The sequence below is a fragment of the Platichthys flesus genome, chromosome 13, assembly GCF_949316205.1.
Source record: "Platichthys flesus chromosome 13, fPlaFle2.1, whole genome shotgun sequence".
NCBI lineage: Eukaryota > Metazoa > Chordata > Actinopteri > Pleuronectiformes > Pleuronectidae > Platichthys > Platichthys flesus.
Window position 1 is genome coordinate 6,621,143 of NC_084957.1, and position 12,595 is coordinate 6,633,737.

At 41.9% G+C, this 12,595-nt stretch overlaps 1 protein-coding gene across 1 annotated transcript in view; it reads left to right on the plus strand.

Moving 5' to 3' along the window:
* lrp1bb (low density lipoprotein receptor-related protein 1Bb) overlaps positions 1-12,595 on the plus strand; it is a 230,197-nt gene that overhangs the window by 151,826 nt on the left and 65,776 nt on the right. The window contains exons 32-40 of the mRNA XM_062402272.1: positions 1,770-1,919; positions 6,340-6,480; positions 6,570-6,695; positions 6,846-6,977; positions 10,269-10,403; positions 10,654-10,783; positions 11,281-11,407; positions 11,536-11,687; positions 12,362-12,486. Of these exons, the coding sequence (XP_062258256.1) occupies positions 1,770-1,919; positions 6,340-6,480; positions 6,570-6,695; positions 6,846-6,977; positions 10,269-10,403; positions 10,654-10,783; positions 11,281-11,407; positions 11,536-11,687; positions 12,362-12,486 (1,218 nt within the window). The remainder of the gene's footprint in view (positions 1-1,769; positions 1,920-6,339; positions 6,481-6,569; positions 6,696-6,845; positions 6,978-10,268; positions 10,404-10,653; positions 10,784-11,280; positions 11,408-11,535; positions 11,688-12,361; positions 12,487-12,595) is intronic.

Sequence of the window (12,595 nt, forward strand, 5' to 3'; positions counted from 1 at the left end):
CGTTACTTCAATGTGTCGCTCTGCGAGGCCACAGTGAAGGGATCATTACACCACGTCACATTCAAAGCTGCTGGCTGTACGCTGCATTGTGTTGTAATGGTAACAGCTTTCATTTGGATTGCGTATCGCTCGAGTTCACCGCCTCCCACTTACATCAGCCAAACGCAGCCTTCTGCTTTCCATGACGCGGTCGTAGGTTCGGGTTCATCTATTGAACATCGTTGATATTCTCACCTCTGGAGAAGGTGAAGGATCTCTGCAGCAGAGCACAAACCACTCTTCTGACTCGATTAGGCCTTTTTATAAAGACTGTAGAGTGTATTTTAACAGGTCAACTTTTCAGTGAAACATGCAAATAGAAGGGGAGAGTTGACATCTTCCAAAAGAGAAAGGTTTTGATTGCTCTGTCCCCCGGCAAAGAAACCAGACAGAAGTCAAAATCAAGTTTTCTCAGCAGCAGATCATTTTGTGTTATAATTTAGCAGATCTTAAAAGTAAAGGAATACTCTGAGGCATTAAAATAGCTGAGGGTTAGGGGTCAGAGTCTAAGTAACACTTTTTGTCTTGGAAACTTAATCCTCCTGATTCTTTCAATCATGTTTCACTTGCAAAGCACTGATTCCAATAGATTAGTGTCAATGATGAGTGAGTGCTGTCTGATCTAGAACATTTTAAACATTAATATTTCCATAATTATCCCGTCTCCCCTTTTGAGTGTAACTCCAAAAGACATGAAGTGTGCTTGATCGAGCAGTTGTTGCCTGATTTAACAGAAACAATCATCTGGCCCTCATGTCTTGTTGTTGTTGCCACACAGTTGAAGGTCAAACCCTTTTTACCACAAAAACTGCATAATTCACTCCACGTATTTCCTCGTTCTCCTGGGCCTGTCAGCGCTGCAGATAACAGAGCACGCTGAATTCGACCGGCTTCATTTATGAGTGCGGTGCGGACCCGGGGACGAGGCTAAATTAACGGCACATTGTGACTGTGAATCTGCCAGGCATGAATCTCACACACGGTGGCATGGTGTCAACCAGGAAATCAGTCTCTGTCTTGTTCATATTTCATGCCAACTTGTTATAAAGAGATCCCCGGCAACACGAGCCAACAGACACATAACCATTTCTATCAGACCTCAACCAAATACAGTATTTAGCTGTTACAGTGATGCAGTTCTGAAATAATTATAATGGTTATAATTGTTATAGCACATTTCTCTGGACGTATTTGAGGGAGAAGGACAGATTGTGCTTTAGTCAGAAGAAGCGTTTTTATTTGCACCTTCTCAGTGCTGCATATTTTTCAGAATTCAAGCCATTATGTTGCCATCTTATGAAACTCTTAAGAAGGTCGAGTTTAGCGTTTATTCAATCTGAAAATCTGTGTACGTAAAAAACTTCAGCTGTGCACTTGAGACAAACACACAAAACTTTATCAGTGACTTCCCTACACACTGACTACTGCTCAGCACTGCCCGACAGTCGCTCTCTGGTCAAATCTCTAATCATAGTTGACAATCAAGGAATAATCTTTGCTCACTATCTAGTTATATTTAAATGATGTTTATGTTACACGTCTGACCTACTATTGATTTACCATTTTATGATTTAGTTATTAAGTATCCATCTCTATGTCTCGGGTTTTGTTTGCAGTAAAAAAAGTGAAATTTTGGACCATGTTTTGAAAGTCACGCTCTGTATCCTAATGCATCCTTTCACAATGAGAGCTAATGTGGGATCCTCTCTTCTCTTGTCTCTCTCTCCCAGGTCTCTCAGTTGACTACACCGCCAGCAAGCTGTACTGGATAAGCTCGGCCAATGGCACTATCAACAGGTGCAATCTTGATGGCAGCGGGCTGGAAGTGCTGGAGTCTCTAAAGAGGGAGTTAGCCAAAGGCACAGCTCTGGCGGTGATGGGTGAGCGCGGCTTGTCACAAGTGCATCAGATGGCCATTGGGGGGATTAGTTCAAGAGTTGCGGGGGGGGGGGATTACTTGTTTAACCAGTTAAGTGGCTGGAGAACGGAGCCATTAAGGCGGCGCTCGCAAGAGTTGTGCTTCACGTGGTGTGAAGCAGCACGGGCGGCAGATAATTAAAACCCAGGACAGCAGTGATTGATGATTGATTTTCTCACCGTCTTTCGTAATGAAAAGAGACGAAAGTGTTCATTACATGTTGATTCCTGGTGTCGGTGCTGAATCCGGTGTGTCGCCCTATCCATCAACTCATAGCTTCATTTGGAAAATCGCCCTGAGATCAAAGTCAACGTGTCCGGGAACAAGAAAAATCTCCTCTTTAGCTCGAAGGTTCTCCAGACCTTTATTTTCAGTGTGGCTTTTCTATTTCTAAATGCGTTCAAACTGCCAATAGGAGCATATGTCAGTGTAATTTGGTTGTTATTCATCAGCGTAGCCGAAACACATTGTCGCTCTCACATCACACCACCCACAAAGTGTGCAACACAACAACAGCAGTGGGCACTGCGCACAGTTTTCAAATATCAACCATTATTTTGTATTGTTCACACTGTGCATGTCCTGCATATAAAAATAAAATAAATTTCCAGTGATTCATCCCCTTTCTTTGGGAATTTTTATTTATTTTCTACGGCAGACGGGGATTTAAATTTGACATCGCCTCACTTCTACCAGCTTGAAACTGGGAAGCTTCCCAGTGAGCCCTGTGAATATGTGAACGCGTGTCGCTTGCCAAATATGTTAATGTGAAAGGAGCTTACACACTGGAAATAAAGTTGTTAGTTGAATTTTTTTATGAAAGAATGTATAATGATAAAATCAGCAAGTGTTGTCAGGGTGATATTTTGTGTTCTGGAAGAATGTTATTAATCATGGCAGCCCTCCACTTCCTGTGTGCTGGAATCTCTCCCTATGTGCAGAGCATTAATCACAAGGTCACGGAGTTGCACAGCAGTGGCAGAAAGTTGTTTTTGTTTGTTTTTTAACATTCTGCCACTCTAAGGAGGAAGAGTGTTTGTTTTTGTTATGGCTGATCCAGATCTCATTATTGCATTTTTCTGAATTGGGAGGTAGAACACAAGGTGACATAGACTAATGGCTTTGTTCCTGCACAGTGGCACGTACAGCAGAAGGATGAAGTCCTGGTCTCCATCAATCACAATTAATGGCATTTTGTTATGTTGAGGAAATTGTTTTTGAATGGTAGAATGAACATTATATTACCATTGCATTTGTTGCATGAAACTGTGTTTTTCCTGTTTTAATGAATATCACAGCTTGATGATTGGCTTCACTCTCTCAGACTATGGATGTTGATCTATCAAATATAGTAATTATAGTATATTAAACATGTATTAATGATAAGCTTTATGCTTTATAAATCGTAGAACTATTTTTAACCTCTCCACCAGTTTCCAGATTATATATCGGCAATGATAGAAAACCTACAACCGCCAAATATATAAAGACTATTTGTACCCATTTAACACTACAAGATGAATATTTACTATAAACTCTGTTGCTATACTCATTGAAATGCATTTAATGTAATGGTCACTTGTTCCTTGTCGGTCAGACATTGAGTTTTCCTCCTTCACTATAAGCTATGGGGCCTACACTTGTGAAACGTATTGGGTCAGCTGAAAATGAGGCGGGGGTAAGACAGCATGACAGCAGCCAGACAGGTCATTTTCCACTCAGGAGCTTCTTCTTGCTGTTGCCAAGTAAATGGACTGTTGGTGAAAACCATTACAGAGTAATGTCCCCTTCTGCAGATGTTTGTTTTGTCTCCATGGTGAAAGATGCAATTAAGTGCATTTTCTGGACATTCACTGTGTTTACCAGCAAGTTTCCTTCAGTGTCCTCTCCGTGTCTCCTCTGCTCAGCCCGCTGTGATTAGACACCTAATGGAATATGACCAAATGTGCATTATAAATGTTATTAGAATAGCGATATTCATTTACAGAAATAATAGCAGTCGACTGTGGCAGGGACATAACTTGCAGGCATCATTAGGTGGCGGTTGGTATTGAGTTTTCTGTGGGGATTTGACCAATCAACATTCATGAGCATTAATCTAACAATGGCTCTCCTCTCTCATCTGCTGTGTGATAGCTTTCATTGACCAGTTGGTCGTGTTTGAAGTGGTTAAGGTTGCCCCCAAAGCAGCATCATAAATAAATGAGGAAGGCTTGAATTCTGTCAGGTCTTCTGGCTCCCACACAGCAGGAGCTGCAGACACACACACACACACACACACACACACACACACACACACACACACACACACACAATCAGGAGAAGGGTTTCAGCAGCAGCTTGTCTCAGTGCACTGATAGTCTGTGGAGGGCAGTTCTCAGACAGCTTCCTGACATGTTGTCTCGCTGAGATGCTTGTGTTTCCTTTTTTTGGTGTTTTTCCATTTGCAGTGTGTGTGGTGGTGATTGCTTGCGCTGGTTGAGAAAAGGCATAATGAAGGCACTGTTACTGACACAAGGTCGATCCACTCAGGTCCGAGGGCGCTGTAATAATTTGATTGGCTTGAGGGAAAGGTGAGGGCTTCTATTTAGAAACTGTGAGTGATCCATCAGCCCTGACTTGCCTGGAATCAAACTAGCAGCTGAGATGGAAATTGAATATGATGTACCACAACAGAGCAATCACAGCTAGCTGCCGGTCCCCACGGCATCAAATTAACACTGGGTGCAAAGCTAATCTTGGCTAGCGCGCCCTCCAGGGTCAAATGTTTGTAAACTGCATGTAGACTGTCATTTTCACTCATGGGAATCTGTCTGATTTGTGGAAATGAGTTTTACATTCCTTTGAGCCTGAAGCTACCAACGCATGAGGGGATTGTTTGTATTTGTATATGTTAGTTGAATATAATAAATAGACCTTAAAGGTTTTCTCACCTTGTGGGGATTAAGGAAATTGCACATGTTGCTTTAGTGTTTGGAAATGAAAAAATGCTGCTACTTACCTGATGAGTAATAATTTATTTGGGGCACACTTTTATTTTCATTTCAGGTATAGGTAGAGGATTTCTGCAGGGTCTTAAAATGTCAAAATAGATTAAAATGGAATAATCTGAATTATAGGCCTCACTCTTGCATATATGAGATTATTATGCACTAGGTCTTAAATAAGTTAAGGTCGCTCTTAATTATTGTGACGTTCATCCAATGCCACTTCCGTTGAGCTCTTAAATGTTGTTGTGTTTGGCAGCATGCAATATGAAAAAGTTTGAACATGTTGAAACTTGCAGAGACCCTGTAGGTAGACCAGTGCTTTTTGCTTAATTAGACTGCATGAAAGGAAGCGGTTGCTGCAAGTGGTTGCTGGTTGCAAGAACTGGTGCAAGAACTTTATTTTTATTTTCTTTCTCTACTAATGAGTTTGTCTTTCTATGCTCTTGCCTATATTCAAACATACCGCCTTAGGGTTATATGTTTTCACATTTGGCCTGAAATTACCTTACGTTATTCTCCCCCTCCACATCCAGTGCCTAAACTTAGAGGGACAGAAGCCACCTGATTCTTCTCCACTTTGCACCTCAATGGGATTTTAACATTGAGAGTTCATTACCCCGTCCGAAGAGGCTGTGGCAGAGTGCCTGGATTGTGTGTCGCTGAGGAAAGAGCAGGGGGCTGGAGGATAGAGTGGCTGTGTCGGTGGTTTGGCTTAGTGCGCCATGGTTAGGAACCTTTTTGTGTGTGTAATGCATTTACAAAGACAGGACACAAAAGCAGTGCTGCTGAAGCCTGGAGGTTCAGTGTCTCACAGAGCCAGACAGGACAGGAGTCTACCTCACGAGGTTTAAAAGAATAAAGATGAGGATTTGCCAGATATGCGTTTGCATGTAATAGAACCAAATGTAAATGTGTATACATCTACAGAATTTATACATATCCAATTGCCCATTTCACTTTGCTATGAACACTCCAAAACTGTTGAAGTACATGGAGGATCTAAACCTTTGTTTTATGTGCCCAGGCTGCAAGATACCCACATCATCATCATCAGAGCTGGCTGTGCAGTGTGTCTCACTCTCTAATTTCAAATCAGCTTGGAGAATGGCTCAATTATTTAGGGGCTTATACGATATAAGAGCGCAAGCCTTGGTGTGTTAGACTTCAAGCTGAAGCTCACTGTTTACACTCGGCATTGGTGTTGAAGGGCGCTGTTTGATTGTGCTCGAGTGTTTCTGAGGAATCGTTCCAATCACATTCCTGTTTGCATACTTCAAAGAAGATGTAAAGAACCATTTGCAAAGAAGAGTGCTTCCTGAAGGAAGAAAATGGAAATCGTGCTTTTACTTTGTGGCCAGATTTTTTTTCACACAATGACATTGATGCTCACAGGTGGAAAGCTGTGGTGGGCGGATGAGGAGACGGCTCAGCTGGGAACCGTTAACAAGAGGGACGGGCGGAACCCTGTGACTCTGAGGAACAAGACGAGCGGGGTGGTTCACATGAAGGTGTTCGACAGAGAGGGTCAGAAAGGTAAGCGGGGGTCACACAGGCCACACACACAGATACAGACCCACATTGTACATATGGTTTACATGTTGTTGGTTGTGCACGATATTCAGGAAGAAACCCGTGCCAGCTGAACAATGGAGGATGCTCACAGCTGTGTTTCCCCACCTCTGAAAACACCCGGAGCTGCGCCTGCACCGTCGGCTACAACTTGCGCAGCGACCGCATGTCGTGCGAAGGTAAGTTTCCCAAGGACTCAATCAACATTTGACATTTCATGACCCTAGCTAAATATTGAGTTGTCGCCACATAGATCAGAGGGCTTTCAAAGTTGACCGTGCTTTAGTGCATGTGTTTCAGGGTATAATCGGTCTTGTCTCATTCCTTAGGTGTTGATTCGTTTCTGATGTATTCCATCCACGAGGGAATCCGGGGAATCGCTCTGGAGCCAAATGACAACAGTGAAGCCCTCATGCCCATCACAGGAACTCTGTTTGCTGTGGGAGTTGACTTCCACGCAGGTATGATACCATAAGACACACAGAGTGGTTGTCCCCGCTGAATGAGTGTTTGATATTGGGTTTAACGCAGCAGATACATAAGCCTGAAACCAACTAATTTAGTAATTTGGCAGCTGTGTAAATGCCTAATGACTGTGGTTTACCAGTTTAATCAACTCAAGTGTAAATTTGAAAAAACAGCAGTTTTCCTGATAGAATAATTTCTCTATTAAATTGTATTTTATACCTGTTGTTTTGATTGGTACAAGTAAAATTGTATTTGTAAAAACCTTTACCATACTATTGGTTAACAAGATGCAGCATATTCATAATATGAGACAGGAAACGTATTAATCCTTATGAATTATAACTTTTTTATTGTAAATGTAAACCTAATCTATTATAAATTTGGATTTTATTTTTCTCAATATAACACATTTTCCTCTTAAAATGGCCCTGCTACTGCGTTATTACCGTATTACTGTGTGGAAATTAACTCTTAAAACCAGAAAGGTAAAGATGTGCTTCTCAATGGTGGTGATAGCAGAGGATGTGTACAAACCTGATTGCGTCCTTATAATGTGAAAATATTATTTAATTATTACGTTACCTTAGAAATCCTTTATCAAACAGAAATGATAATGTAGGAGAATTTTACAGTGACTAGAAAGGCCATGCTGAGGTGCACATGCCCCCCCGAAGTGTCTTCAAATGTCAAGAGGAGAGATAATCAATGAAAGTTCCTACAGTCTGCTCTAGTTTACTGTGACAATCAAGCAGGAAATGTGAATTATTACTCAGAATTTGAAATGATAACATTTCCATGTACAGCATATAAAACATTTGACTGTGTTTTGAAGTGAATTCCTCTATGTAGCATTATCAGGGTTTCACTACGGCACAAACCCTTCTTAACCCTGTCTTAAAACACTATTTTTCTTTTGAATAATGATCTGTGGGCTTGCAGAGTGCAGTGTAGATGGAGGAGTAATAACTTCACATTATAGGGGAACCACAGCATGAATATGATCAAACTATTTCCTCACAAGCTTCTGGAACAATCATAATACAAAGCAATTCCACCAATATGGTATAAAATGAAGGCAGCGTCACATACCTAGCAAAGCATGAACCCAATAGCTTGTGCTGTCATTTGTTACATCCCTGCTTATGATAAAAATGATAGATTCATTACACCGGCAAGTACCATGAATATACTATAGGCCGGTTCCATTCCATATATGCAATAGGTTGCTGCTGATGCATGATAACAAACCCTTTGTAGAAGAAATTGCATATGCATGGCTGAAATGTACTACATTTATATACTAAGGATTTGCTGCAAGTCTTTTTTATAAAAAAAAACAAAACCTGAAGCAATACTGAGAATTCTGTTTGAGTAATTCCATATGTATGCTATCAGTTTGCTACGTAGCTCCACAAAGCACGAGGGTGGAAGATGTAAATGTATACAAAAGGTTGCTGGAACAGATTCCTCACCGGTTGCAGCTGCCCTGACTGTGCCAGAGGCAAAGATCAGCAGATCCGTCCACAACTCACAGGATTTAATATCTACGGACTGTTAACTAATGAAGTGGGACATACAATACCTCAATACAACAGAGGTAACAAGAAAAGCTTCTAGTTATATTAGAAGTGTTTGCGTTGGGACATTGTTTATGCCTTTTGCAGATCAATTCTTCAATTTAGTAACAACCACAGGTAAGTGGTCTGGTCTGTGGTTTTAGAACAGTTCCCTGCTTCTCTAGTCCTGAGGATCATGCATCACCCACTCACAGAACAGCTATTCTCTATCGCACATCGTTCATACACTGCTGGCCCAGTCGTCAGGGACCTTTTGGGCTTCAGTATCTTGCCCAAGGACACTTTGGCATGCAGAGTTGGGCAGGCTGGGGTCGACCCTCTGGTTAGTGGATGACCCACTCCTCCTCCCGAGTCAAGATGTCAGATGGGATTTTTGGTTTTGGTCACTCTATCGGTCATTCCACCCCTTTGGTTCACACTGAACAGATGTTGGATGGACTATTATTCTATTTGGTATCCATTGTTATCTATTGTGTTCTGAAAACACACCACCTAAGCTTATCTGGTGAAATACATGAACCTATAGCCTACAAGATAGATGAGAGCTGTGCTTCTGTTTTAGGAACTGCAAAGTGCTTCCTGCTAAGCCTCATTTAATGCTAATTAGCGAGTATTGGTCTAGCATGTTAAGCTAAGACAACAACATTAAACCTACTTAACCTCAGCATGCTACCATTGTCATTGTGGGCACATTAACATGCCGACCTCGGCATTTACAGTAACTCAAAGTGCTGTTGTGCCTCCTTATGTATAGTTAGTACCTCACATACACGCTTTATGGCTGTAAACTTTGAATCTCTCAGTTTGCCTGATCTGATCTTTTAAACACACATTTTGAGGCAAGCATTTTAAAAAGCTCAAGAGCAAGGACACTTGAATAAATAATGACAGAAATCTTTCCAGATAAACTTCCCCTTACTGATAAAGGCGCAGTGTTAGTCGGCATCAGTCGGTTTGTTATCCAGTAAAAAGAGCCTGATATCTGAAACTGAAACTGAGGGATCTCGATGTGTAACTACAGCTTTTGGAAATAGAATAAAAGCTGAATTCATGCCAAAATTAGACACGATATTATAGAGCGAGATTGCAGATCATCCTCCCCTTTGTTATTTTGTGCAGGTGAACATGCAAATGCATTAGTAAGCCCATCCGAAAAGAAGCAGCGGATAGCATAATTTACATGTCATTACAGGAGCCGGGCTGCCAGAGCAGAACAGATGAAAGGCCCGCAGCTGTATTCTGTCATATGTGAGCTACGTGTTAAGTGTGTTAAGGCAGCAGGAACAAGAAAGTACAAATGAACATATAACGCCCCCTAAACTCCTAACAACCTGCGCAGAGCCAAAGTGACAAGCAATGCACAGAGATGCACCTGAGGACCGCACCGCAGATAAATGACCAACTATTTGAAATGCCCAAGTAATAGGGTTTTAAAACCAACTCCATGTTTTACATGAAGCAATATACTGCACTGTCAAATTTGGCAGACGACAGCCTTTTTCCTGCTCAGGCCGCTTTACGTCAACCAGGAGCTTAGGCTGAACCGTGCGAGTGTTTTCCACCATCACAGTTTATAGTCCCACACAACATTTAGTGAAATGGGACGAGCTGCTGTAAAATGCGGTTTCATTAGCAGCTTTTGTTTGTGGCAGCTGCATTAATCAACCTATTTCTCTCCTGTCATTAACCGTACGGTGCATTCTGCAGGAAACGACACCGTGTACTGGACGGACATGGGCCTGAACAGAATATCCCGTGCCAAGCGTGACCAGACCTGGAGGGAGGACATCATTACCACTGGCATCAGCCGGGTTGAAGGCATCGCAGTTGACTGGATCGCTGGTTAGTATCCAGACTTTATAACCACACATGTCCATGTTGATATTACCTGTTTAATTCTCACTTTATTATAAACGGCTTCTTGTTACAGCATAAGGTAGATGTCTTAGTCCTAGTGACAATAGCGGGTACTCTTCATACAATGAAAAGTAATCCACAGAACAAATGTGCTTTATATGTATAGTATAAAATGTTCATGCTCAATCAACCGCTGCTGTAGTTGAACACTTGGCCATTGCTTCTCTCTACTCAGGGAACCTGTATTGGACAGACCACGGTGTCAACCTCATAGAAATCTCCCGTCTGAATGGTGCATTCCGCTCAGTGGTCATATCTGAGGGACTGGATCAGCCCAGGGCCATCGCTGTTCACCCACAGAAAGGGTAGATAATGTCTTTATTTGTGTTTTTATGTTTTCCTTTTCATTGTAGCTGTGCACTACTTGATTTAAAGTATAGCATCCCTATTAACGGTGGCTTCAAAGGACTTTTCTTGCAGAGAGAAGTGATGTTTAATGCATTTGCCTCCTGGAACTCTAAATAGTAATATAGGAAACAAAGAGATGGCTGGAAAGTACATACACAGATTGTGTATTCAGTGTGTTGGCAGTAATACAGATTGTCTACATTCCTTTATGTTTAGTGTGTGTGGGCCTTTATTTCCCCTTTAATTCATGTTGAAACATTTTAGCTGGTTTGTTTTTATTCTCAATAATTTACAAATGGCAATGCTCGAAATGCACTTGAGGTTTATCCTTTAAATTGCTAAAGCGAACTGTTTGTGTGAGAGGAAAATTGCCCGACTAAATTGGAGGGTTCTTAATTATATTACAGATATATTTCAATAATGCATTGCGTTTGTACGTCACTGTACTGACCAGGTATCTGTTCTGGACCGAGTGGGGTCAGAACCCCTGCATCGGCCGCTCGCGCCTGGACGGGTCAGACCAGGTGACCTTGGTCAACTCGGGCATCATGTGGCCCAACGGGATTACTATAGACTACGAGGTGCAGTCACACACAGTCACATCCACCTCCCCTCCTTATCTACATATACCCTACCTCCTACCTGATCTTTTATATGACTATGCCTAAGCCGTTCAGTGTCTGATGTGCATTTTAAAATGACCCTCCAGGAAAATACATTATACTGGTGCGACGCCCGCACAGATAAGATCGAGAGGATCAACCTTGAGACAGGTGAGGGCCGGGAGATTGTGTTGTCGGGGGCCAACGTGGACCTGTTCTCAGTGGCTGTGTTTGGGCCTTACATCTACTGGTCTGACAGGTAATTTATTATTTACTTGAATGCACACACACGCATTGGCCTGCAATGTTAACCTGACATTAACCCTTCCCTGTGAGGGTCTCATATGAAATCATAAACGATGGCAGCTCCTTCTAGCAAATGCAGAGGGTCACCACCTATTTTAGTAAATACTCCAGACACAATTCACATTAGCAGGAACAGGAGATCCTCCCTCCACCATCCGTAAAATCAGGCACACAGTTAAATTTAATGATGCCCTATTTCTTGGTGTTTTAATGCATATTTATTCTCTCCTGCAGTTCTTTGGAACAGTGTTGTTGGCTCTCTGTGGCTCAGGCAGATTTTAAATTCCTGCAAAATAAATTGTTGTGCAGTAAATAATCCCGTGTCCTGTTTGTCGAGCATGTTTTTTAACATTTTTTGCATGACTTGACAATCAATCATCTCATTCTCTCCTCTTTACAATGAGGACGACAATGGAGGGAGGCTGTTAGCTTTATTGCACTTTTATCTTTTCAAGCTTGAATTCTGTGTTAGAATGGGCTGATAGCAGTGTTTGGATTTTAACATTTGTCAGATAAAACGCTCTTCTGTCTAAATTTGTCGTTGCCTTTCTTCAGAGTGAAATCAGAATGCAGGAGGCTTTCTGCTCTGAAAATGAAACCACTTCTTTTGCCTCTGGTTTTCTTCAGAGCCCACTCCAATGGTTCAATCCGACGTGGCTTCAAGACTGACACCAGTGAGGCTGTGACCATGAGGAGTGGATTAGGGGTCAATTTGAAGGATGTGACAGTCTTCAATAGAGGCAGAGAAAAAGGTAGAGCATTCCTTTTATCGTTTAGTTTCTGCTGCTCTGCACTTCACCTGTGATTCTAATCTGTGGTGCAAAGTGACCAACTATCTAAATATATCACTGCACAAATGCA